General features: G+C 45.7%; 1 protein-coding gene across 2 annotated transcripts in view; it reads right to left on the reverse strand.

Moving 5' to 3' along the window:
• The window catches only part of DNAH3 (dynein axonemal heavy chain 3), a 111,871-nt gene that overhangs the window by 68,621 nt on the left and 16,679 nt on the right, over positions 1 to 26,571 (reverse strand). For both annotated transcript variants that reach the window (XM_030578529.1, XM_030578530.1), the window contains 13 exons: positions 16,868 to 17,063; positions 15,674 to 15,799; positions 12,860 to 13,055; positions 11,666 to 11,845; positions 10,644 to 10,780; positions 10,392 to 10,497; positions 9,348 to 9,526; positions 8,008 to 8,192; positions 4,285 to 4,408; positions 3,457 to 3,610; positions 3,095 to 3,239; positions 2,050 to 2,261; positions 1,686 to 1,777 (listed from right to left, as the gene is read on the reverse strand). In XM_030578529.1, the coding sequence (XP_030434389.1) occupies positions 1,686 to 1,777; positions 2,050 to 2,261; positions 3,095 to 3,239; positions 3,457 to 3,610; positions 4,285 to 4,408; positions 8,008 to 8,192; positions 9,348 to 9,526; positions 10,392 to 10,497; positions 10,644 to 10,780; positions 11,666 to 11,845; positions 12,860 to 13,055; positions 15,674 to 15,799; positions 16,868 to 17,063 (2,032 nt within the window). The remainder of the gene's footprint in view (positions 1 to 1,685; positions 1,778 to 2,049; positions 2,262 to 3,094; positions 3,240 to 3,456; positions 3,611 to 4,284; positions 4,409 to 8,007; positions 8,193 to 9,347; positions 9,527 to 10,391; positions 10,498 to 10,643; positions 10,781 to 11,665; positions 11,846 to 12,859; positions 13,056 to 15,673; positions 15,800 to 16,867; positions 17,064 to 26,571) is intronic.

Consider the following 26,571-nt stretch of genomic DNA (forward strand, 5'->3'; position numbering starts at 1 on the left):
CAGCATATGATATTAAACACTTTGTGGTTTAATTATTAACTAATCTAAGTTATTGACCAATCAGGATGCCTTTACTATGTTATTAACCAATTGTAGTTGATAAAATAATGCTTGGTCAATCATTTTACTGTGAATGAAACAATGGATTCACAGTACTGTGACTCTTTTGGGTAATGTTGATCGCTAACGTGACTCCTGAACCACTGCGGTCTGAGTTTTAGAGTAAGATGCAGATCTGTAAAGCAGCAGTGGCTTCTGTTTTTTTCTCTGGCTCTGAAACCTGGGCCATCACAGAGAATTGCAAATGCACCAGCTGGATGCTTTCAACATGAAAGAGCAATGACGTATTGAAGGCATATGATAGTTTCATCGCATTACGAATGAGGATGTCAGGCACCAGACCACCCAGCCTCTAGTGTCTTCCCAAGTGATTCAATAATGGCTCAGATAGCTTGGCTATCTGCTCCATATGCCATGTGTGTTTGATCCAACACAAGCTGAAAGGGGAAGACATTATGGATGGCTTTGCCAAAACACTGGAGGGATGTCATGGCTTCTGACCTCACCTGCCTCAGCCTTAAAAAATAGCAAGCTGCAACATGGACAGGAAACTGGGCTCTCTGGAAATGGGGGCTACAAAGTGTGTACTCTATACTCCACAAGCAGGAGAATGAATGAATGAATGAAATCTTCCACTGCAGGAAGGAAAAAGGCAACTAGGTGAGAAAACGTGAGAAAAATTACAGATTTTCACATGCCTTTGAAGAGTTTGTGCATTACAGCCCAGTATTTGCATACAAAAGTGATCAGTTAAATGCATGTCTCACATATATTTGTTAATTCATAATAAAAAAAATATCATATATATTATGGTAGTGCCTAAAGACCAGGATCCCATTGTGCTCGGTGTTATACAAACACAGAAGAAAAACACAGCCCCTGCCCAAAAGAGCCTACAATCTACGTTAAATTAAGCATATACCCAATGTTGGTAACTACATGCTTATCATTCTAGAAAACAGGCCCAGAATTCCTGAAAGATGTACACTGGATATCAAGGTACCTGACTTCAGAGACAAAGATACAGAATGTAATAAAAAATAGTACCAAAAATGTGTTTTAAAATTGTCTAAAAGAGTTTTACTGTAAAATATGTGGCAAAGACAAATACATGACAGTGTGGTGAATGTTTTATTGTCTCTTTTTAGGGATTACCTGCATAATTCACTCATAGCCTAGAAGTTTTCTGGGCATTCCAGAATCACTGCTCCATCTGCTGCTGTTCCTCCACACTGCATATGCATATATTTCAAGGATTTTTTATTTATATGTTCAAACTAATCAAGTTATTGCTGGTAATCACTATGATATAATGCTGCTGCTTGGTTGTAAATTAAAGCTTTGTAGAGATTGGGTGGGGGTTGTGAAGTGAAGTAATTTAAATACATAATCCCATTGTTTTTCAGTGAGGCTAGTGCTCTTTAGGCACTTTTGAAAGTGCCATCCTTAGTGAATAAAGTTCAGCAGTGAAAATTTGAAAGGCCTTGAAAACTCTAAAATAATAATAATAATAATAATTAATAATCCAATAAGCCTCAATGCACTAGAATTTAGTATCTGATTATGAAAGCATATAAAATATATTGGTTGCTTTTAAGGAATTAGATTTAGGATGTATTTCTTACTTTTCAATGTACTTTGATAATCCATATTCCAACATGTTTAGAAGGCAAGTAGTTTCATCAGGTCTTATTTCATACCCTACTATTTCACTGATCTGAAAATAAGTGAAAAAATAAGAACCATCATCACATAAATTTGTAACCAAAGTTTATCAAGTAGCTGGTAAGATATAAAAATTAAAGAAATACCAACATAATTTCCCTCAGTTCTGTAGTTTTACCAGCAGGCCAAACTCCCACTTTGTCACAGGGAGTTTTGCCTGCACCCATTAAAATTTCAATATTAGACCATCATGTGGTAAATTTTGAGCGGATTTCCTTGCTGTGGTAGACTGTTTTCATTGTTTAAAATGTATTTCTATGGCACCTGCTCCCAATGTCTGTCCTTCATTCCGCGATTGCAGGCAATAGACAGGATGGGAAGATGCTGCTTAAACTTGTCAAGTTTAAATTTCACATTTTCTGCTAAGCGTCTAGGTCCAGGCAGGTCTGCAAAAGTCTTAGTTAGTTTATACATCATCCGCCACATATTTCCAATTTCCTCAGTAATTTCTTCAGAATTCAAGTCCTGGATAGATCCTGCATGTATAATTAGAAAAGAGCAGCAAGAAGATCTCAGTGCCAAGTTATTACTAAAAAGATTCATTTATAGGCATTTGTTACCATTCTCCCTTAAGGAAAATGTGCAAACAAATTAAATTCCTGAAAACTACCTTAAAATAACACCAGGTCCAGGCCCACAATTATATTTAGCACTTATATACAGTGCTTTACCTCTTCAAAATGTTTTATACACAGCCACTAATTAATCTTTTCAATATCTGCGTGAGCACAGTAAGTAAGTAATAGCATTCTCATTTTATAGATAGGGACATGGAGATACAGAGCAGTTAAGTGACTTGCTTAGACCACACAGCAAATCAGTATCACAGACTGATTCAATCTCAGAAACTCAGGGACTTGGTCCCAACTGCTTCTCAAGACATTGCTGGCTATAATTCTATCGGGGCGGCTCCAGGCCCCAGCACGCCAAGCACGTGCTTGGGGCGGCATGCCATAGGGGGCGCTCTGCCAGTCGCCTGGAGGGCGGCAGGCAGCTCCGGTGGACCTCCCGCAGCCGCGGGTCCCACAGCTTCTGTGGAGCATCTGCAGGCACGCCTGCAGGAGGTCCACCGGAGCTGCAGGACCAGCGGACCCTCCGCAGGGACGTCTGCGGGAGGTCCACCAGAACCATGGAACTGGCGACCGGCAGAGCGCCCCCCGCAGCGTGCCGCCGTGCTTGGGGTGGCGAAATGGCTAGAGCCGCCCCTGAATTCTATAGAATTCTACAGAAGTTCAGCCAACTCAAATATGGTAAATTTCATCATATAAAACTTTTTGTGAGAAATATTTCATTCAGTTCTTGTCCTCACCATTCATCCATTCCTCAGACTTAGTATGGAAATTGTAAGCTGTTACCCAAACTTGCTCAAAGGGTTGTTTATTTACAATAATAGTTTGCAATAAAGGAAACTGGCTCTTCTCCCGCTCAAGTAACTCCTCTTCTTTATTAATAGCCTTTAAGGAAAAAAACCCAACTTTAATAAACAGCAATAGCAATGGAAATGGCAAGATATTGGCAATAGATGTCTGAGAACTTGGAAAAATTACTCAAAGCCAACTCCAATATATTTGCCTATAACTGTGAAAAAACAGGAAATGAACCTAAGCACCTATCTTACCTAACACACATTACAAATAAACTTTTCACCTAAGCCAGGTGATAATTACTTGCCTCGAATTCCACTAGTGCATTATCCAGATTCTTATCCAACTCATTAAATTTCTCAACATTATTCTTCATTTCTTCCATGGTCATGACATCCCGTTTCTTGTAACTTTCTACTTCTTTGAAATAACTTTCAAGTAATGCCTCAAACTGGGCGCACCTAATTAGAGTCAAAGACAGCTCAGTAATATTACATTTTTCAGGTTTTTGGTTATTTTTTAAATTACAAAGGACACAATCAAGTGAAATCTAACCTCAACATTTAGGATTTGTAAGTAAAGATGCCCCTGCAAACATACATTAATTAATAATTACAACAGCCCTATCAGGTTCCCATTTCACAGATGAGGACACTGAGACACAAAGGTAAATTAATTTGCCCATATCCATGCAGTAAATTCGTGCTAGAGACAGTATTAGAACTCAAGACTCATTTTAAAACTTAGTTCCATACTCAGTCGACTAGTCCTTGCTGCCTTTTACAGATGTATGAAACGTACAAACAACGAGGAGAGAACGTAAGATTTTGGCATAGTATATGGGGATGTAATGAGGAATAATGGGATGAAATTATGAAAATCCTAGCACCATCCTTCCTTCCATCCTTTAGACCTATTCAGGAATAGGGAAAAAATCTAGCCCATCTGGCGTAGAGATATTTTTCTGAAACATGGTTTAAAACCCCATAGTACTAGAAGACAAATTTTTCTCCCACTAGCAGTTCCATTGACTTGACAATACATCCCTTTTTGTTGGTCCAAAGTGTTTTCATTTCTCTTGCTTAATTAAGCTTAAATTCCTAGTTCAAGAGAATGTCCTAGTTTAATAGCATACCTTTTAACCAGAGAAGCCTCTGCATGATCTCTCTTGCTAAACAACTGGGCTCTGCAATTTTCAAAGATTATCTCAATCTGTTCCGGCCAGTGAAAAACAGTACTATTCAACTTTATGTCCTCAGCTATAATTAAAAAAAAACATTTTAGAAATTGTCCTTTGAGCAGTGATGTACAAGTAGTTAATATGAAGAGTAAGCAAAACAGTTCAGATTACATTTAGGAAAAAGTGACATCTTTAAAAAAATGGCATCCATATTTTTGTGAGTGGAATGTTGCAAGCACAAATAATCTAGGGTGTCATTTTGCATTTGCAATTGTTTTCACTTGTAATTTTGTGGAGTAAAACTGCAGACCAAGTTGGTCTCAAAATCAGGCCTAGCATGATCCTCATGAAGAGGTGAAAGTAAGCTGGTCCGGTCCGGTATGAAGTACCAGTATGCTGTGCCGGACCAGACCAGCTTCCTCAGGCTGGCACTTTAAAGGGTCCCTGCAGCAGCTGGAGCCCCAGGCCCTTTAAATTGCCTCCCGAGCCCTGGGACTCCAGCAGCTGGGCTCAGGCGGCAATTTAAAGGGCCTGGGGCTCCTGCCACTGCGGGGAGCCCCAGAGCTAAGCTGCCGTAGAGGTGGCCAGAGCCCTGAGCCATTTAAACCTCTGCAGCAGGTAGCTCCGAGGGTGATTTAAAAGCCCTGGGCCTCCCAACCACAGCCAGAGGAGGGCCTTTAAATCTTCATTTCAAGGTCCCACCTCTTCAGGTTGAGGCCATGTCTCTTCCGGTTGAGGCCACATCCCTGCTCAGGACCACCAGTAAGTCCTTTAAGTTACTTTCACCTCTGTCCTGTCCTCATGTAAAATTATTAGAGTTGGTTGAAAAACTGAGAGTCTGTTTCTACCTTCATTTATGCCAGTGCTACCCCAATTTGCTCTTCCGTGTTCCAAAAGAGACATATATCAATATAAAGGGCTCTTTATATCAGTTTCTGTACTCCTCCCCAACGAGAGGAGTAGTGCTAATATTGGTATTACCATATTGGATTAGGGTTAGTGTGGCTGCAAATCGACGGTATTGGCCTCCTGGCGGTATCCCACAGTACACCACTGTGACCACTCTGGACAGCAATCTCATCTCAGATGCAGTGGCCAGGTAAACAGGAAAAGCCCCGCGAAATTTTGATTTTCATTTCCTGTTTGCCCAGCATGGAGCTCTGATCAGCACGGGTGGCAATGCAGTCCCAAATCCAAAAAGAGCTCCAGCATGGACCGTACGGGAGATACTGAATCTGATCGCTGTATGGGGAAAGAAATCTGTTCTATCAGAGCTCCATTACAGAAGACGAAATGCCAAAGCGTTTGAAAAAAAAATCTACAGGCTACACAGTGCTGCGTGACAAGCATAACGGGAAGCCAGAGACTCAAACGGATGCTCATGGAGGAAGGGAGGGGGTACTGAGGACTCCAGCTATCCCACAGTTCACAGCAGTCTCCGAAAAGTATTTGCATTCTTGGCTGAGCTCCCAATGCCTGTAGGGTCAAATACATTGTCCGGCGTGGTTCAGGGAATAGCTCGTCAATTTACTCCCCCCCCATGTGAAAGAAAAGGGAAAGAAATCGTTTCTTGACTTTTTTCAATGTCACCCTATGTCTACTGAATGCTGGTGGTAGACACGATGCTGCAGCAGTGAAGAGCAGAATCTACTCCTCTCCCCTCCCTGGTGACAGACGGTACAATATGACTGATATCCGTCGTCACCATCAGCCCATGAGTGCTCTGGCTTGCCTCAGATGAGGTCGGCTGGGGGCGCCTGGGTAAAAATAGCAATGATTCCTGGTCATTCCCAGTAGATGGGACAGAACGGCTGGTAACCATCCTCATCATAGCAACTGGGGGCTGAGCTCCATCAGCCTCCTCCCTTTCCTGTGTAAAGAAAAGATTCTGTACTGCCTGGACTATCATAGCAGCAGGATGCTGGGCTCCTCTCCTCCGCACCGCTTAATGTCCTGCCTGGACTGTCATAGCACTGGGAGGCTGCCTCCCCCTCATTTTATCTCACTAACAAGTCACTGTTTCTTATTCCTGCATTCCTTATAACTTCATGACACAAATGGGGGGACACTGACACGGTAGCCCAGGAAGGTTGGGGGAGGAGGGAAGCAACGGGTGGGGTTGTTGCAGAGGCACCCCCCATGAATGGCATGTAGCTCATCATTTCTGCAGGATCTGACACAGAGCAGCCGTACTCTCTGATACACTGCTTCTCTAGTACACTTGCCCCAAATTCTAGGCAGGACTGACTCTATTTTTAGAAACCATAAAGGAGGGATTGACTCGGGAAGTCATTCCCAGTTTTGCTTTTGCGCCCCTGGCCAACTCAGCCAGGGCACCCATGATAGCAGCAGACAGCACAGAAGGACAGATAACCGTCATCTCATTGCCAAATTACCCTGGCAGTAGACGGTACAGAACGACTGGTAACCATCTCTGCTATCATGCAAAAGCAAATGAATGCTGCTGTGTAGCGCTGGAGTATCGCCTCTGTCCGCGGCATCCAGTACACATACGGTGACTGTAAAAAAAAAAAGCTGAACGGGCTCCATGGTTGCCGTGCTATGGCATCTGCCAGGACAATCCAGGGAAAAGGGGCGCGAAATGATTGTCTGCCGTTGCTTTCCCGGAGGAAGGAATGACTGACGACATTTACCCAGAACCACCCGCGACAATGATTTTTGCCCCATCAGCCACTGGGTTCTCAACCCAGAATTCTAAGGGGCGGGGGAGATTACGGGAACTATGGGATAGCTACAGAATAGCTACCCACAGTGCAACGCTCCGGAAATCGACGCTAGCCTCGGACCATGGACGCACACCACCAAATTAATGTGCTTAGTGTGGCCACGTGCACTCGACTTTATACAATCTGTTTTATAAAACCAGTTTATGTAAAATCGGAATTATCTCGTAGTGTAGACGTTCCCCCCAGATGTGGATTTAGCTGTTTAGCTTTGTTTCCTTAAATAGTTTAGTGTGATCACAAAATACTGACATCAGCTCAGAAATATTGCACTATCTACATGAAGCCTTGACTACCTGGGTGAAATTGACCAGCATAGCTATTCCAAATAACAATTCTGCTATAGCTATTTGGTATAATTTAGCTAAGGGGAATAAGCTAAACCAGAGAAAGGCATTCTGATCCCAGAATAAGTGTGTCCTAAATATCCAGGCATAGACAAGCCCTTAGAGGTGCACTGATTTTCATTTCTAAACTATTTTCAGATTACCCTCAAAACCTTTGCAGCAATTTATTAAACGGACAGAAACATCTTTAATAAATAACATGCCAGGCTACTTGATTTTGCCAGTACAGTGGTGAAGAATGTTAGTTGAATCACTGCACATACTATAAAAATTCTCAGAAAGAGTTCTCAGTTCATAGATCTCTCAGAGAGAGATCATAGAGAAGAAAGAATGTGTGGGCAGAGCAGAGGAGAGGGGAATCTTCCTTCTTTTACACATCTTTTCCATCTAGAAAATCGTTTTGTCTTGTCATTTGCCTCTTTTTGAAATCTTTCATTAGCGTAGTAGAAGTTGTACGTTTATCTAGCTTCCTTTGATAAATAATAAATAGAAGCCCTAATTTTACATATATATGTGTGTATATACAGACAGATACATACACACATTTTTGCCAGGGACACTTTTCTATACCATATTTTTAAACATACAAGGCAGATCAGCATAGTCCATCAAGAATTCCAGTCTGTAGGCTGCTTCAGAGATCTCACGTCTCAGTTTAAAAACAGTAACTTCACTGGCTTTTTTTAAGCACGCCGTAAGCTCTACCAGCTCTTCAGTGTTCAAAGGCACCTCACTAACTTTGTCTGCGATTATGTTGTATTGATTGCAAATGCTACAACAAAAAAGAAAGCAGACACATAATTACGATTATTATTATTCATGAAGAGTGGTGCAGGATCTCATGAATGAAGATTGCATGTCAAAGGATACTAATGCATCTTTACAAACAAGATATTCTCATTAATACACATAACAGACATGGAATAATTAAGGGCATTCAGTTCCAACATCCTACCACTCTTTCAAGGACTGAAGTATCCAGACAGTAGAATGCTTGTTAAATTGGCATTAAATTGTCACTGCTAACACACTAAGTTAACTGCTCCCTCCCACAGATTTAGAAAGTTCTGTTTCAAGAGCTGAACTCTTACATACAGAGGCATCCTTAAGTGCAGAAATCAGCAGCTCATTTATTCTCCTGACACCTACAGAACTAAGGATCCTGCATGAAATTTGGGCAAAAAGATAACATTTACCCCCAGATCCTCAAAATGAACATGGACAAAAAATGGAAAAAAATACAGATGAAAAAAAGAAAACCATTACATATCATTTCCCAGCAATGTATTTTCTTGTTTGAGGTTTGGACTAAGCACTTTTGTTATCCATACATGCACAGTACACAAGTACAACCCAATTCCAAGAGTAACCATCCATATTTACTCACGAGGAAAGGAATTTCTTTCAAGTGAAGCACAATTATACCAGTAGATTAAAGCTAAATTCATTGTAAAGTAAACTTTTCACTGGCTAAAACTGGAGTTCAAAGCCTGTGTCTTTCTTACAGAAGACATCTCAGACATCTCGATATGCAGAACAGGGAACTACGATTCTTACCCTGCTTTAGGTGGGCATTAGTTCTTGCAGGGGAAACACAGAACCCTCAACTTAACTTCTAGCAAATCAGTAAAAAAGGAAATAATTGTCAAATATTTTCATTGTGATTTTCAGATCTATCCAGGTAGAACCTAACTCACGAACTTTTTTAAAAAAATATTTGTTTAAAGAACATTTCAGATCAACTTTACATACACAACACGGAGTCCTTGCAAACCAGTGAAATGCTGTGTTAATTTACAGAAGCCTGTGGATATACCTGTACAAATCCAGCAGATGAATAAAATTATCTCAGCAATGTACACAGGCACTGGTATATGGCATCAACGCACAAATCTAGTGATAGCCATGAATTCTCACATATGTGTACCTCTTATTTAACTCCCTGTTTTCATCCACTTCAAACTCAATCAGCTTATTTTTAAGTTTTTGGGCCCGATTGCAAAGCTCCTCATTCAGCTTTAAAGCATCCAGGCAGAACATGGCGAGAGGGACAGTAACATGCATGGAGGCTATTTCTTTTTTCAGTTTTGTTAAACTGTCAATCTTCTACAAAAGGGAAAAGAATAATCCTGTTAGTTTCCTTAGACTCTACAGATGGGAAATGCTACATGAGGGCAAAGAATTATCTGTCAGCCACCAGGTGGATAATATATTTTAAACAGAAATAACAATCCATGTTTACCCATTTAGGGCTCAAATCACCCTCAACCCCGGAACCCCGGAAGGCCCCCAACAATGAAAAGTCCACATGGATGCCATGGCACAAGTGCCTGCAAAAACTGCACTCAGCCCAGCAGGCGCAGCAGCATAGAAAGCGGGTGGGCTTGGTTAAGGAGAGGGAAGCGGAGGGATAAAGAAAGGATGTGCTGGTCAGGACACATTCTGGACAGCCTCCTCTAGTGGGGCTCTGCATGGAACATAGCTTTGCCCTCCCCAGCATAACCTGGCACATAACCTGGCCCCCCTACAGGCAGGGAGGGATGTAAATTGTCCCGACTCCTCTTTACCTACAAAGGTGAATCATGCTCTTAAACCGAGGCGGCTCTAGCTTTTTTCCTGCCCCAAGCACGGCAGGCAGGCTGCCTTCAGTGGCTTGCCTGCAGGGGGTCTCCTGTCCCCAGGCTTCGGCGTACCCGCCACCAAATTGCCGCTGAATCCACGGGACTGGCGGACCTCCCACAGGCAAGTGGCGGAAGGCTCCCTGACTGCCGCCCTCACAGGGACTGGCAGGGCATCCCCCCATAGCCTGTCACTCCAGGCACGCGCTTGGAACGCTGGTGCCTGGAGCTGCCACTGCCTTAGACTAGAAAGCATGGGGTGGAAAACTTGTAGTGATCTGTGTCTGTAAACTGCAATGTAAATGTTGACTGTTGTATAAGTGATTAGTAATAATAATATGGTTAGATGTTACCTTAGTGAAATCATCTAGAGAATGGCTTTCCTTCAAAAAATCAGTAATGTCTTGTTCTGCACGGTTGTTCAAAAGATCACTGTATTTCTTGTACACATTTAAGTACCTTAAACACAGAAGAACGTAAATCAAACACAAGCTCCCAAAATTAGGCTTCATGGCAATGGGAAGTAACATGCAAAAATGACACTGACGCTGCCTTAACATGCTGGTGGATCCAGATAAGCATCAAAGTTAAAAGCAAAAACTTACTTCTGTGGACCAACCACGTTGCTGTCAAATATCCTGGCAGTTTTGTTCACATATTCTGAAACCAAAGATTCATCCACTTTCACTGTACGAAGAGTGGGGTCATCTTTTTTTAATTCTGGAAAGAGTTGCATTTCTACCTAGAAGGAACCCCACAACACAAATACAGCATACTACAGGAAAAGCAAGGGCATGTCACACCATGGCTAGAAGTGTAGAATTCTACCTATCTAGTGATCTAGCAGAAATAGCATCCTGCACTACACTGTTCTGCTTCAGCAAAGCAATTAAACGTGCACCTTAGGAATATGCTTTGATGCTTTGCTGAAACAGGACAATAGTCAGGAGTAAGCTCAAAATACTAACTGGGCCACTGGAGTTCAAATATCACATATTTAGACACTTGAGCAGGCATTCAGTGGCATCCAATATGCTTTTAGGCACTGGTATTTGCATTCCTAAATACTGATCTGAGCATTCAAATGCAAGATTCTGATGCTCTGTTGGAGCCTATGTTTAAAAATTGGGTCGACTTTATGAACATTTTACTGCAGGACATAAAAGAATCCCAGAGAACACTTTTATATAATAGAGTGGAATAAATGGGAAAACATAATCAGATCATTTGCACTTTTCCAATTGTCATGAAAGATAAAGTGTTCCCACTTAGAACAGTTGTACAAAAATCTGTTATTGTAAGAAAAGTAGCAGAGAGCAGAGGTAATAATTATTTGTACTGTTGGAATAGCTTTCACTTGACAACACATATTCCTTGTTTGTGAACAGTACGTGAGATCAGACCAAAGCAGTAAAGCAGCTTGGATGTGAGCAGGAATCCTTTCTATGTTCTCTACTATAATCACTAAAGCTTCCTCAGCTACTGATACATAACTTTCTTTGTCTTCTGTATCGGAGTTTTTATACCACACTCAGCACTTTATTAGCTGAAGGCTGACTTACAGGTTTCATTCTGCATGCAGCATTCTCTGCACAATACAGCCCATCTCCCTTCTTTTACCCTGTACCTTCGGAAGTCCCTCCGAACTCCGCAGGATCTCCATGAAGCAGTGGTAGATTAAATTCCAACAATCTTCCCAAAGGGGCTGAAACACAATTTTGGGTTCCTCCACATTGAGTTTGATTATTAGTATTTGAGGGACAAAGAACTGCATTTCTTGATATGGTTCTCCAAAGTCATTCCCATCCTCAAGGGAAAAAAGCACAAAAACAATAAATGCTGAACTGATTAAGTATAATATGCACAACTCAAAAGTAATTTAAAATTACTTAAAATCCCATATATAAACAGAGATCTTTTAATACACTGCACCACGAGTATCTTCATCCTGAGCTGGAGCCTGATCTCTCAAAGTACTGAGCACCCTCAGTCCTCACTGAATGGAAGTAGAGCTCTGACCACCTCACAGAATCAAACCCCTAATGAGTGAAAATCGTTTTTAATTATTTAGTTTTTAATTATTTTGTTTGCATCCCAATTGTTTGCACAGCACCTGGCACGATGTCTGGGGGCCTGATCTAGGAGCTACTGCAAAACAAATCATAAATCATCATCATCCAGATGCAGCACTTAGCACAAGGCAGGTGCAGCTCCATACTTTGTCAATACGCTTCTGTGGCTATTTGCCACAATCCAGCCAAATTTGTGCTATTTACAAATGTTTTGCATAGTGGATTATAGCAGATCCTGGGTGATACTTAACTACTGACACAACCATGTTACTGAAGGGAAGAAATGATAGGCACTCGTGCTGGAGTCATAGCACCACATATTAATAAGTTGGTTATTGCCTGTACACACATATGATTTTATGGGACAGAATTAGCAAAGCACTTAAGCACTTTTGGCTTCAATGGGACTACTTACATGCTGAAAGTTAAACATGCTAAAGTACTTTGCTAGATCAGGGCCTATCTAAACAGCAACAGTACAGCAATGCACATTAATAGCTGAAAACTTTTAGAACTTGCTATTTATGGTCCTAATCCTGCAAACTCTTACACAAATGAATAGCTCTTGATCACACAAGAAGTCCTACTGAATACCAGCAAAGATTTACAGAATCAGGCCATATGTTTGGAAGGCAGGAGAAATCCTGGGCATTTACCCCTGAAAAGGTATTTGATTTGAAGAATGTATCGATTCCTATTTCTACATTACAATGAAAAGAAACAGCAGCAGCTCACTTCATTCCATATACCTTGTGTATCATAAAAAATGCCAGAAGGTCTTCCAAAGAATTAATAACCATCTCGCGTAGCTGTAATGACATGAGATTTGCAACAGAAGCAAAATACTCTTCAATTTGCTTAGGGGAATCATAGTCGCTCTGGGGTGCCAAATGAAGCCACCTCTCCTTCTGATCAATAAAGAGGGATGCACAAGTTGGGATCCACCTGCAATAAAATACAAAGCACATTTAGAAACCCTATAGACCTAATGTGCTGTATGTAATGAAACCTGCACTAAGCAGTCACCCAAGGGACCAACAAAACTCAGCTGTGTAGAAGAGACTGATCTTTACCTAAAGATTAAACAAAGTTGAAGATATTGATTGCTTGAGCTAGAGATGCCTACGTGTGTCGGGGGGTCCATAGTGCTGGTTTCAACATATAATGATAGTGCTTAGTCTAGCAACACAAAACCAAATAACTAGAGTTTGGTCTAGCATGACAATTTTCAGTGTGATACAGTTTTCAATCCCCTCAGATGGATTTTTATAAATATTATATTGTGTTTAAAATATCCAGAAAGCAAATTTAATTTAAACCCATAAAAGCTATGATGGCAAATTCATGGCACTCCTGTATGAAATGATTCTTGACACCAATTCCACTGGCCTATGCCTGGAGCCTCAGTGGAGATGGGGGAGCTGATACAGGTGTCTGTGACATGACACATCCTAAGGGATGGGAGGACTTTTTTGGGTGACTGCAGTAGAATAGGAACAGAGGACGCAGTCTGAAAGGGAGATGAATAGGGAGCTAAGGAATGAAAGAGATAGAACAAAGGGGAAGGAATTCAGATAGAAAGGGAAGAGAATGTGAGAAAGAAGAGGCCGGATAAGGCTCTGTCTTCAGCTGAATTTACAACCAGTGTTTTCCCTTGGGTCTTGATTCAAATTTCAGGGGGCTGCACATGTACTTAAAGTTAAGCACTCGCTCAAGTGCTGTGCTGGATCTGGACAGGGCTGCCCGGAGGATTCAGGGGGCCTGGGGCAAAGCAATTTCGGGGGCTCCTTCCATAAAAAAAAGTTACAATACTATAGAATACTATATTCTCATGGAGGTCCTTGCAGGGCCTGGGGCCTAAGGCAAATTGCCCCCCGCCCCCACCCTCTCGGCAGCCCTGGATCTGGAGCTTTACCAGTGCTGGACTTGGTGGTCCTGTGGGCGTAGTCCAGGTCATCCAAGTTTAACATTTGTTGTTAATAAGCTGCCCAGACCCTCTATAATTTTTAAAAATTTAAAATGAATTTAAAACCTCAAACACTGGAGGCTCTGGGACTTGTGGAGTCTGAGCTGCTCAATATCTTTCCTGCAAACTTTTTGAAAAGTACAGGACTCAAGCAGGATTTGTAGAGAACTGAAGACAGAAATAAGCAGCTTTCAAAGAGAGACATTTCTATTCTATTCACAGTCAGCTCTGCGTTCAAACTCCTCTGTGAGCAGAATAAAACCTTCAGTCCAAGCCCTGCTGATTTCAAACACTTCACACAGGGGAGGCCAAATGGCTTAGGCTAATGCTACCAAGTTCAGAAAAAGTTCTGAAGCTCAGAGGAGACACCTGAAGATCCCAGGGCCTCCAAGATTTATTTCTTTAGTTCATTCTGAATGGATTGAAGTAAATAAGATTATTAGCCTGCTTTAAAAATAAAAAAAAACATTCCTGGATGAAAAGCTCTAGAAGAGACTGATGCAGCCAACAAATCCTTTAGGATGGATGCCCACATTCCTAAAGTTTGGAAACTTTCATCAGTTACATGGCTTCCTTTCTCTAGGTTAGTTTGTGAACACTTAAAATACTACAGGTTTAAAACACAACCTTGCCACACAATCAATGTCACTTGCCTGAAAGATAAATGCCTTGGCTCTGTCTCAACATTTTCCATATAGCCAATGCCACAGGACATAGGGCCTGATCCAAAACCCACTGAAGCCCATGAGAGGTATTCCACTGATGACATGGGCTTTGGATCAGACCCTTAGGGACTAACTGTGCACCACTGAAGTCAATAAGAATTAAGCCATTTATTGATTCATTTCACTGAGATCAGGATTGAGCCGTTAGGTAGCAACTGGGGATCATTAGTCTGCAACTAAATTCTGTATCATGGACTTTGCATCTGAAATCTGGCCTCTCTGAAGCCAGTGGGGGCAGGATTTCAACTGTCTTTTAAAAACTAAATATTTTATGTATTATACTATAATAACAGCACATGAGTATTACAGGCAGAATTCTGCAGTGCTTCCTTCTTGACTACACAATTTGGCCTATCAAGTTTAGCTTTGGATGATCAACTAAAACAGCAACAGTTTGTAAATACTAATAATATCAAAACTAATACAAATATGACAATGTACAAGGCTTCATTCTGGAATTTAAGGTCAATTTTTCAAATGTGGGCACAGTTGCAAGTGTGCGTGCATACCTTTTCGATAAAGTAAACCCAGTAACTTGTGCATCAGACTATTATTCTGTGCATGCAGCTAGTGATAATAATATAATATTATTATTGATAATATAATGGGCCACATAATGTAGTCCCTACTCTAGCAAAATTACCATAGCTTTCTTGGGGTGTTTCATTAAAAAAAATCTCAATTTTGTTTGCATGAAGACAGAAGGAGATGGGTTAGTGATAATACTTAGCACTTATATAATCGCACATGCAAACTTTGAGTTTTGTAGGAACAAATGATTCACATTTTTGTGCATTCCCCCATTGCAGTTACCTGTACAAATCTACTCCAAGAATATTCTATTCATCTAGATTCTTATATACAGTACTGACTTGTTCTGAAGAATGTCATGTGCTTCCATACAATGTCTTCGAACTAAATCTTCAAATTCACTGGGCAGCACTGGCAGGTCACCTGACAGCATTTCTTTTGTACGAACAAACCTTAGGTCACTAAACCTTGGGAAAATAAAATATAACTCAAATAGCTGTGATTAATTTAATTTAAAATAAAATTAATGGGATACAATCAGAAGGCTCTTATAAGTAATTAAAATGTGAATACTGCTTTTCACTGATGCAACTTGTTTCTTTCCTAAGTTACCCTAAATATTTCTGATTCATTTTTACTATCAGCAAACTTTCAGGGCTGAACTGAATGAATTTCATTTTGTATTTGTCTTTTTCATATCAAAATTACTTTTTCCTAAAATGTTTTGTTTCATTTCATTGTTGGATTCATTATTCCACTCAGCCAAAGATGAACATGTAGAGTGACAGAGTTTCTTCTCTTTCTATGCTCGCTAACAGAAATACATATAAGTGTCCATTTTGGCTAAACTGTTGGAAGAAAAAGTCAAAATCTGGTCTGCTTTTGCACACTGAGGTTCAGTGTCTAACATGATACACATCCCACTTTGCAATGTTCTGTAAATCACAAATGAACAGATTAGATTCCTGACCACAAAGTGCAGTGTTACTTAAATATAAATAACAAAGCTGCAATAGCATACAAATCTGACATAACCCCACAAGGAGGCCCATGATTTTCAAAAGTGGCTAGTGATTTTGCATCACCAACCTGAGACATCTTAAAGGGGTCTGATTTTCAGAAGAGTGGAGTGCCCATCTCTGCAAATCAGGCCCTGTTCAGTTGTCAAGTTGAGAACACAAAAATTTAAGCACCAAAATCACTAGTCACTTCTGAAAATCTTGACTAGGAGTTCTGAGTTAATGGTGGAGTGTTTTACCATAGGGACTGATCAAGCTAGCATGCTAAAAAGAGGAGTGTAGCTGCAGCAACCCCAGCAGCAGGAAGGATTAACCACCCAAGCATGTACCTAGGGTCTCAAATGGTCTCTTACAATGAAAAGAAACCATATGTTTCTTGCTGACTCAGTGTTTCTTGTTTTTAATGTAATGTCTTGTGTCCAGATGACACAGCAATGCAAGAACTAAAAAATCATTAAAATAAATCATGGTACAAAGAATCACTCTAACCAATCTACAGTAAGCAAGACATCTTACTCAGTAAACCAGAGGTGTTGTAACATAAGCATCATTGGATTCACTGTGAACAGATGGTTTTCATTCCAGCTTTTTATATCTTGGTAAACACTATGCCATGGGACTGGTGCACGAATCACTCTCTGAGGAAAAGGGTGTGGGATATTTCCAATAAAGAGTCTCTCTCTCTCAGCTGGATCCATCAAGATGTAATCAACTACAACAAATCATATAAATGATTGTAAGACTGTATGCACTGCTAATAACCACACATATAGATTATGGCACACTGGTGCCAGACCAAACTCGTCATAACACAATATAATTTGGTTACTCTTACATATATTTAAAATGCATGGCTGGAAACAGAAGTCTGCTAAACAACAATCATGACTGGATATTGGTAGTTTCAAACACTCCTACAGGTTCACTGAAGCTGTGGGTATTATTGAATGATGACCTGACTTCATCACAAACCTGTTCAGGGAGCAGTTCATCTCTGTCCCACTATAGGCATGGTAGAGACATCTCTAAGGCCTCAAGAGTTGCTCCACATTAAGCAGGGACATCTGAATATTGTCTAGGGACAAGTGTGTTCTGTTAACACCCCAAGAGTTCCCGTGATGCCCTCAGGTTAAATCCACTCCCTATATAACAATCCTAGGAATACTAGTGACCACAAGAAAAGTCTACTTAGTATGTAGACCCAAGTTCAGCGTGAGCTGGGTTTCTCCTGTTTGCAGTAGCTGATGGTTAATAGTCACCAATTCAACTCCTGAAATACATATTTTTTTTCCTTTTCGGCACTGGCTGTTCATCATGGATCAGATTTATTACAGACCCTGAGTCCAATAGCATTGTGATTTTCCAGCAGGTGATGTCTCCAGACATAAAGTAACAGGTATCTGGGCAGCTCTTCAGATGGGCCATTTTAATAGTTGCTAGCCCTACTGCATCCTAACTTTTTGTTTCCCTTATTGTGGCTTCCCTCTGTTTAGGCAATTCCATCTCCGTGGCATTTGCTTTCACAATTCCTGCAAATGTCACCTGGCCTGAGACTCATTTGGGAAAAAGACGGTTACTCACCTTTGTAACTGTTGTTCTTTGAGATGTGTTGCTCACATCCATTCCAGTTAGGTGTGCGCGCCGCGCGTGCACGTTCGTCGGAAACTTTTTTTACCCTACCAACTCCAGTGGGCCGGCAGGTCGCCTCCTAGAGTGGCGCCGCCATGGCGCTCGATATATACCCCTGCCGGCCCACCCGCTCCTCAGTTCCTTCTTGCCGGCTACTCCGACAGTGGGGAAGGAGGGCGGGTGTGGAATGGATGTGAGCAACACATCTCGAAGAACAACAGTTACAAAGGTGAGTAACCGTCTTTTCTTCTTCGAGTGATTGCTCACATCCATTCCAGTTAGGTGAATCCCAAGCCATATCTAGGCAGTGGGGTCGGAGTGAGAAGTCGCGGCATGGAGCACTGCAGATCCGAAGGCCGCATCCTCTCTTGACTGCTGGACCAGGGGGTAGTGGGAAGCAAAGGTGTGGACCGATGACCAGGTCGCTGCCCGACAGATTTCCTGGATGGGCACATGGGCGAGGAAAGCCAGCGACGACGCCTGCGCCCTGGTAGAATGCGCAGTCACACGGCCCGTAGGAACATGGGCCAGCTCATAGCAGGTCCTGATACAGGAAGTTACCCATGAGGATAACCTCTGCGAAGAAATGGGAAGCCCCTTCATGCGGTCCGCTACTGCCACGAAAAGCTGGGGGGATTTGCGGAACGGTTTGGTCCTCTCCACATAGAACGCGAGAGCCCTACGGACGTCAAGTGAGTGGAGTTGTTGCTCCCTGCCTGAAGAGTGAGGTTTCGGGAAAAAAACCGGGAGGAATATCTCTTGGTTTACGTGGAAGGCTGAGACCACCTTAGGGAGAAAGGCAGGGTGTGGCCTCAGCTGCACCTTATCTTTATGGAAGACTGTATACGGGGGGTCTACCGTGAGAGCCCGGAGTTCCGACACCCGTCTAACTGAGGTGATAGCTACTAGAAAGGCAGTCTTCCAAGAAAGATAGAGTAGGGAGCAAGTAGCTAACGGCTCGAAGGGGGGCCCCATGAGCCGAGACAACACCAGGTTAAGATCCCAGGTCGGGGCAGGGAGTCGGACATTAGGGTATAGACGTTCCAGCCCCTTCAGGAATCTAGTCACCGTCGGGTGAGAAAAAACGGAGCGGCCATCCCCACCCGGGTAAAAGGTGGAGATAGCCGCCAGGTGGACCCGCAGGGACGATATCGCCAGGCCCTGTTGTTTGAGGGACCAAATATAGTCCAAAATATTGGCCACCGAAACTTCCATCGGGCGGAGACCTTTCTCCACGCACCAACAGGAGAAACGCTTCCACTTGGCCGAGTATGTCGCTCTAGTGGAAGGCTTCCTGCTGCCCAAGAGTACCTCCCGTACCGGGGTGGAGCAGCGCAACTCAGAACTGGTCAGCCACGCAGGAGCCACGCTGCTAGGTGCAGCGACTGGAGGTCCGGGTGACAGAGAGTTCCGTGTTCCTGGGTGATCAGGTCCGGGTGAAGGGGCAGGGGAACTGGGTCGGCTATGGCCAGGTCCAGCAACATGGGGTACCAATGCTGTCTGGGCCACGCCGGGGCTACCATGATCACGCGGGCCCTGTCCCTGCGCACCTTCAGAAGGACTCTGTGGACCAGTGGGAACGGGGGGAACGCGTAGAACAAGTGGGTCGTCCACGGAATAAGGAAGGCGTCCGCTATAGACCCAGGTTCCCGGCCCTGAAAGGAGCAGAACGCCTGGCATTTCCTGTTCCCCCCGGACGCGAAGAGGTCCACACGGGGACAACCCCACCTCTGGAAGATCGAGAGGGTGACGTCCGGGCGAAGGGACCACTCGTGTGAGAGGAAGGATCTGCTCAGGCGGTCCGCCAGCGCGTTCCACACTCCGGGGAGGGAGGAAGCCGTGAGGTGAATGGAGTGGGCTATACAAAAGTCCCAGAGTCGCATCGCCTCGTGAATTAGGGGAGAGGATCTGGTGCTGCCCTGCTTGTTGATATAGTACATGGTCGTCGTGTTGTCGGTAAATACCGCGACACAACGGCCCTGAAGCTGGTGATAGAACGTTTGACAAGCAAGGCAGACCGCTCTCAACTCCCGCATGTTGATGTGCAGCTTCACCTCCTGTGGGGACCACAGGCCTTGTGTTCTCAGGGATCCCAAGTGGGCCCCCCAGCCGAGATCTGAGGCATCCGTCGTTAGGGACACCAAGGGCTGGGGCGGGTGGAATGGGAGCCCCGCACACACTACGGACTGGTCTAGCCACCAGCTGAGAGAATCCAACACCCCCTGGGGGATAGTGATCAGCATGTCTAGTGGTTGCCTTGCCGGCCGGTAGTGTCTGATGAGCCACGACTGGAGGGGCCTCATGCGGAGCCGAGCGTAACTGGTCACAAATGTGCATGCTGCCATGTGGCCTAACAGGGTTAGACATGTCCGTATCGATGTCAAGGGGGCTGCCCGCAAGCGCTGAACAATCGCCGACAACGTCTGGAACCTTGGCAACGGCAGAAGAGCCCTGGCCACGGTGGAGTTCAGGACGGCCCCAATGAATTCTACCCTCTGCGAGGGGAGCAGGGTGGACTTGTCTACGTTGATCATGAGGCCCAAGGTAGCAAACAGGCCGGTGATCCTGCAGACGTGGCCGCAAACCTGTAGCTCCGACGTGCCCCGAATTAACCAATCGTCTAGGTAAGGGAACACGTGGATACAACTGCGCCGAAGATGTGCCACAACGACAGCCATGCATTTTGTGAATACCCTAGGAGCCGTAGAAAGGCCAAATGGGAGGACTGCAAATTGGTAGTGAAGGCGGCCCACCACGAATCGAAGGAAACGTCTGTGGTGTGGCCAAATGGCAATGTGAAAATAAGCGTCCTGCATGTCGAGGGCGGCATACCAGTCTCCCGGATCCAGGGATGGAATAATGGTCCCCAGGGACACCATGCGGAACTTCAACTTCACTAGGTACTTGTTGAGCTCTCGCAGGTCGAGGATGGGCCTGAGGCCTCCCTTGGCCTTGGGGATCAGAAAGTAGCGGGAATAAAACCCCTTGCCTTTCTCGTTTTCCGGAACCGCCTCTATAGCTCCTTTGTTGAGGAGCGTCTGTACCTCCTGCCGAAGGAATTGCTCGTGAGAGGGGTCCCTGAAGAGGGACGAGGAAGGGGGGCGGGAGGGAGGAAATGATACAAACTGCAGACAGTATCCCGTCTGCACCGTGCGTAAGACCCAGCGGTCCGATGTTATTTGGGTCCACGCCGGGAGGAAAAATGAAAGGCGGTTGGAAAACGGGGGGGAAGGATCCGTGGGGGAAACTGTTACTGCGCCCTCGGGCGTACCTTCAAAACGAAGGCTTGGGCCCAGGCGGGGGCTTGGAGGAGCTTTGATTTTGCCCCCCTTGGTTCCCTGAATGTCTACGCCTTCCATTCCTGCCGCGGCGCCTATTAAGGTCCTGCCGCTGGCGGAACTGGGGGTATGGCCTACGCTGCTGTTGCTGCTGTGGCCGGAAGGGTCTGCGCTGCGTTCCTGGCGTGTGCATCCCGAGGGAGCGCATAATGACCCGATTATCTTTAAGACTTTTCAGCCTGGGGTCTGTCTTTTCTGAAAACAAGCCCTGGCCTTCGAACGGGAGGTCCTGGATGGTGTATTGGAGCTCCAGTGGAAGGCCAGAAACCTGAAGCCAGGAGATGCGGCGCATCGTTACCCCCGAGGCGAGGGTGCGGGCAGCCGAGTCTGCAGCGTCCAAAGAGGCCTGTAACGAGGTTCGTGCAATCTTCTTGCCCTCGTCAAGAATCGCCGCGAATTCTTGACGGGCCTCCTGTGGCAGCAGCTCTTTGAACTTGTCCGCTGCCACCCATGAGTTAAAAGCATATCTGCTAAGAAGGGCTTGCTGATTTGAAACCCTGAGCTGAAGGGCCCCAGCCGAATAGACCTTGCGGCCGAGGAGGTCCATACGCCTGGCCTCCTTGGATTTGGGGGCTGGGGCTTCCTGTCCGTGGCGCTCCCTCTCGTTCATCGACTGCACCACCAGGGAACACGGTGTCGGGTGAACGTGGAGGTACTCGTAGCCCTTGGAGGGGGCCATGTACTTCCTCTCGACGCCCCTCGCCGTAGGGGGGATGGAGGCCGGTGACTGCCAGATTGTATTGGCGTTGGCCTGGATCGTCCTAATGAAGGGTAGGGCGACCCTGGTGGGAGCATTGGATGAGAGGATGGTGACGATGGGGTCCTCGATCTCAGAGACCTCCTCGGCTTGCAAGCTCAGATTCTGTGCTACTCGCCTAAGGAGGTCTTGGTGTGCCCTGAGATCTAGCGGAGGAGGGCTACTGGAGGAAGTGCCAGCCACCGCTTCGTCGGGGGAGGAAGATGAGGAGACCCCTGGCAAGAAAGTGTCCAGTGGGGGGTCCCCCTCAGCCCTCGCCTCTGTCTCAGGAGCAAGACCAGGGTCCTGCTGCTTCAATCCTTCCTCTCCATCAGGGGAGGGAGGGGGGCGAGACAACGAAGTCTCTGGCACCCTGTGCTCCGCCGTTGCAGGCCTAGCAGGAAGCTGTTGGAGGCCCTGGGCTTGATGGTACGCCCAGGGTGTCCAAAACCCCCACTGCTGCGGACCCTGGTCCTGTTGCGGAGGGTCCTGGAATAATGCCGCCTGTCTGTCGGTGCCCAGCGCATATACGCTGTCCGCTTGAGATGACACCGACGGCTGTCTAGAAGGCCATGGCGGGGCCGACCGCGGCTGATAAGAGTCTGCGCGGTTCGGCACCGAAGATCTTCTCGGTGCCGGGGATCGGTACCGGGAGTCATAGCGGCGCCGGGATCGGGACCGGGTTCTGTCTTGGTGCCGGGATCTGGACCGGTACCAGCCGCTGCTTCGGTGCCGGGATCGGGACCGGGACCTGCCACCGACGTGGTGCCGGGAGGTCGACCGGGACCGGGACCTGCCACCGACGTGGTGCCGGGAGGTCGACCGGCGCGGTGAAGGACGGCGAGACTGGCTCCTAGAGTCACGGTGCCGGTATCGACGGCTGGAGTCAGACCGTGACCGTCTGGAGGTCGATCGGTGCCGCGAGTGCGACTGGTACCGCCGAGGGGAGCGGTGCCGGGACTGCGAGCGGAGGCGGGATCTCGAGCGACCGTGGCGTCGGGACCTCGATCGCGAGCGTGAGTCCCGAGACGGTGCCGTTATCATGGGCTTGCCCCTAGATGCTACCCGCACCGGAGGTACCGGGGGTGGCGGCTGAGTCGAGTCAGTCAGGGCGATAAGGTCCCGTGCCGAGGCGAAGGTCTCCGGAGTGGATGGGACCAATAGCTCAACCCCAGATCTTATGGGGGAGCTTGGCGGTACCGGACTCGACGGACCCACCGGGCCCGGAGTCGACGGTGCCGGTAGTGCCGCGGCCGATGTCGATGCCGGGCGCTCCATTCGAGTCTGCCTGGCTGGAGTAGCAGACGTTGATGGTCTCGTTTCTGCACCCGGTGCCGGAGAAGGTCGGTGCCGGGGAGTCAAGTGCCGCTTCCATTAAGAGAGTCCTGAGTCTCTGGTCTCTCTCCTTCTTTGTTCTGGGCTTAAAAGCCTTGCAAATGCGGCACTTGTCCGACCTGTGCGATTCCCCCAGGCACTTTAGACACGCGTCGTGAGGGTCGCTGGTTGGCATAGGCTTTTTACAGGCCGCACATTGCTTAAAGCCCGGCGAACCAGGCATGAGCCCGGTGCCGGGTGCCGGGAAGGGCTACAGCCCAGACCGGCGAACAACTAAATACAAATACTATTTACACTACAACTAATTAACTAACTATACTTAACGACTAACTAACAACTGTAGTAACAACGGTAGTAACAAGGAGAGCTAGGGACGTGGAGGACAGCAATGCCGCGCTCCACAGTTCCAACGACCGACACGGCGGTAAGAAGGAACTGAGGAGCGGGTGGGCCAGCAGGGGTATATATCGAGCGCCATGGCGGCGCCACTCTAGGGGGCGACCTGCCGGCCCACTGGAGTTGCTAGGGTAAAAAAAGTTTCCGACGAACATGCACGCACGGCGCGCACACCTAACTGGAATGGATGTGAGCAATCACTCGAAGAAGAACCATGTCTCTTCTGACCCCTGGGACACCTGTGAATGGCTTGCACTTGGGTCTCCTCCAATTTTTTAGCTAGCAATCATTTCTTGAAGTGCTGCATTAGTATAAAGGTGTCACCGTGAGGCTGGGAATTAACAGCCAATACCTTTAAGGAAACATCAATTTCTTCTTCTAGATTTTGAACTCTGTAGATAATCTGGTCCATAGATTTATCCAGTATGTTATCCTCCTTCACCAGCGGGTTATGAAATGTCCCTGTTAAACCATTTATAAACTGACTTTTCACATATGATCTTCCCATAGCGGGCCACTGAGCATATGCCCTTCTGCATTACCAGTTCCAGATGGGGTGCTGTAGGTTCCACTTCACTGGAGCCATCTCCCAGATGCAGAGAAAGCCCTATCGAACAGTCTCTTTAGTGTGCACATATAACTATTTAGGGCAGGGGTAGGCAACCTATGGCACACGTGCCGAAGGCAACACATGAGCTGATTTTCAGTGGCACTCATACTGCCTGGGTCCTGGTCACCGGTCCAGGAGGCTCTGCATTTTAATTTAATTTTAAATGAAGCTTCTTAAACATTTTAAAAACCTTATTTACTTAACATACAACAATAGTTTAGTTATATATTAAAGACTTATAGGCCTTCTGAAAACGTTAACATGTATTACTGGCATGCAAAACCTTAAATTAGAGTGAATAAATGAAGACTCGGCACACCACTTCTGAAAGGCTGCTAACCCCTGATGTAGGGGTTCCCCTTCCAGCCTCCTCCTGGCTTGCCGTTGCTTTCTATTTTTCAAAAGGGCCAATTCCCCTTCACAGCGGTTGTATATCTGATTGTATGACTGTCTTTAAGATCCATGATCCACACTGAGAAGCTGCCAAAGTATTTACTGGCACCACGATCCAAAAATACTGCTAGGTACTATGCTGCTCCCTCCTCAGTCCACTCATTCACAGAGAGCAACACCTCAAAGTCTGTTGAGTACTCACAGAGTCCAGTCTTCTCTGTATGATCAGTAAATTTCTTCTTTTGCCATCTTGAAGCCACCATTTGTAATACTTGCTTATAGAATCAGAGCTGTATTGGGACAATGCAAGTACCAACTCCAGTCACACAGGCAGGACTGAACTTTGTGCTAGCTCCCCACCTCCTGGTCAGATCAACAACATCATAACATACACAACACCACTAAGATACACTACCCATTGGCTGTTGAGATGGAGTCTACGATAATCGTTACAGATCACTGAATTGTCCTCCAATCTAGCAACAAAGTCTGATTATCATAGCAATTTTATACTTTGGTGGAGTTATTTCTGAGGTTATCAAGTTTCAGAGGGGTAGACGTGTTAGTCTGGATCTGTAAAAAGCAACAAAGAGTCCTGGGGCACCTTATAGACTAACAGAGGTATTGGAGCATAAGCTTTCGTGGGTGAATACTCACCTCGTCAGATGCAGTGAGTATCCTGTGTCTGACAAAGTAGGTATTCACCCATGAAAGCTTATGTTCCAATACCTCTGTTAGTCCAGGCCTGCACAATATGCGGCTCGGGGACTGCATGCGGCCCGTGTGGACTCACTGTGCAGCCTATGGGGTATGAGTAGGTGGGCTCACTGTGCAGCCCATGAAGGGTGAGTAGGCAAGCGGTGGGTGAGGGAGGGGGGCTGAAGAGGCAGGTGGGCAGTGGCGGGGGGTGAAGAGGCAAGCCAGAGGGGTGGGGGGCTGAGGAGGTGAGTGAGGAATCAGTGGCTGACTTGTTCTACTGATCTGGTCAGGCTCCCATCCCCTCTCCAAGGGTTGAAGCTGTCTGGAGGTGCCAACCTTCCATGCCTTCCTCATTCACACCTCATTCATTCAACAGGACAATTCATTACAAAGTGGGGGGAAGATCTTATTCTACTTCGAGCAAAAAGATATTTTTCTTTTACCTTAATTATACTACCTTAGGGGCCCGCTATAACATATTACCAAGGTTCAATATTGCTGTTTCGGTGGGACAGCACTGGGGAAGGAGGGTTTGTTTCCATGGGGTGGGCGGTGCTGGGGGGGAGAGTATTTCAGGGGGGCCGGGCAGCGCTGGGGTGTGTGTTGTGTTTTGGGGTGGAGGGGTCGGTGGAGCCAGGGGGGGTTCAGCCCTCAGCTGTTTTCTTTGGCGTAATATGGCCCTCGACGCTTTATGAGTTGTGAAAGCCTGTGTTAGTCTATAAGGTGCCACAGGACTCTTTGTTGCTTTCTGAGGTTATGTCTAGAGTTAAACAGTTGCAATGGCACAGCTGCAGTGCTGAAACTGTACTGCTGTAGCACTTCAGTATAGACACTCACTGCAGCCACAAGAGGGGTTCCCCTGTCACTGTAGTGAATCCACCTCCCTGAGAGGCAGTAGCTAGATCGACAGAAGAACTGGGTTAGGTCAGCTGAACTACGTTGCTCAACGGTGTGGATTTTTCATAGCTCTGAGTGCCATAGCAGAGTCAACTTAACTTTTTAGTACAGACCTGGCTTGATTTACAACCATGTAAATTTACCACTGGGTTCAAAAGCCTTCAGGCTACCCAGTTCCCCTGAACAG

Source organism: Gopherus evgoodei, chromosome 10 (genome assembly GCF_007399415.2).
Source record: "Gopherus evgoodei ecotype Sinaloan lineage chromosome 10, rGopEvg1_v1.p, whole genome shotgun sequence".
Lineage (NCBI taxonomy): Eukaryota > Metazoa > Chordata > Testudines > Testudinidae > Gopherus > Gopherus evgoodei.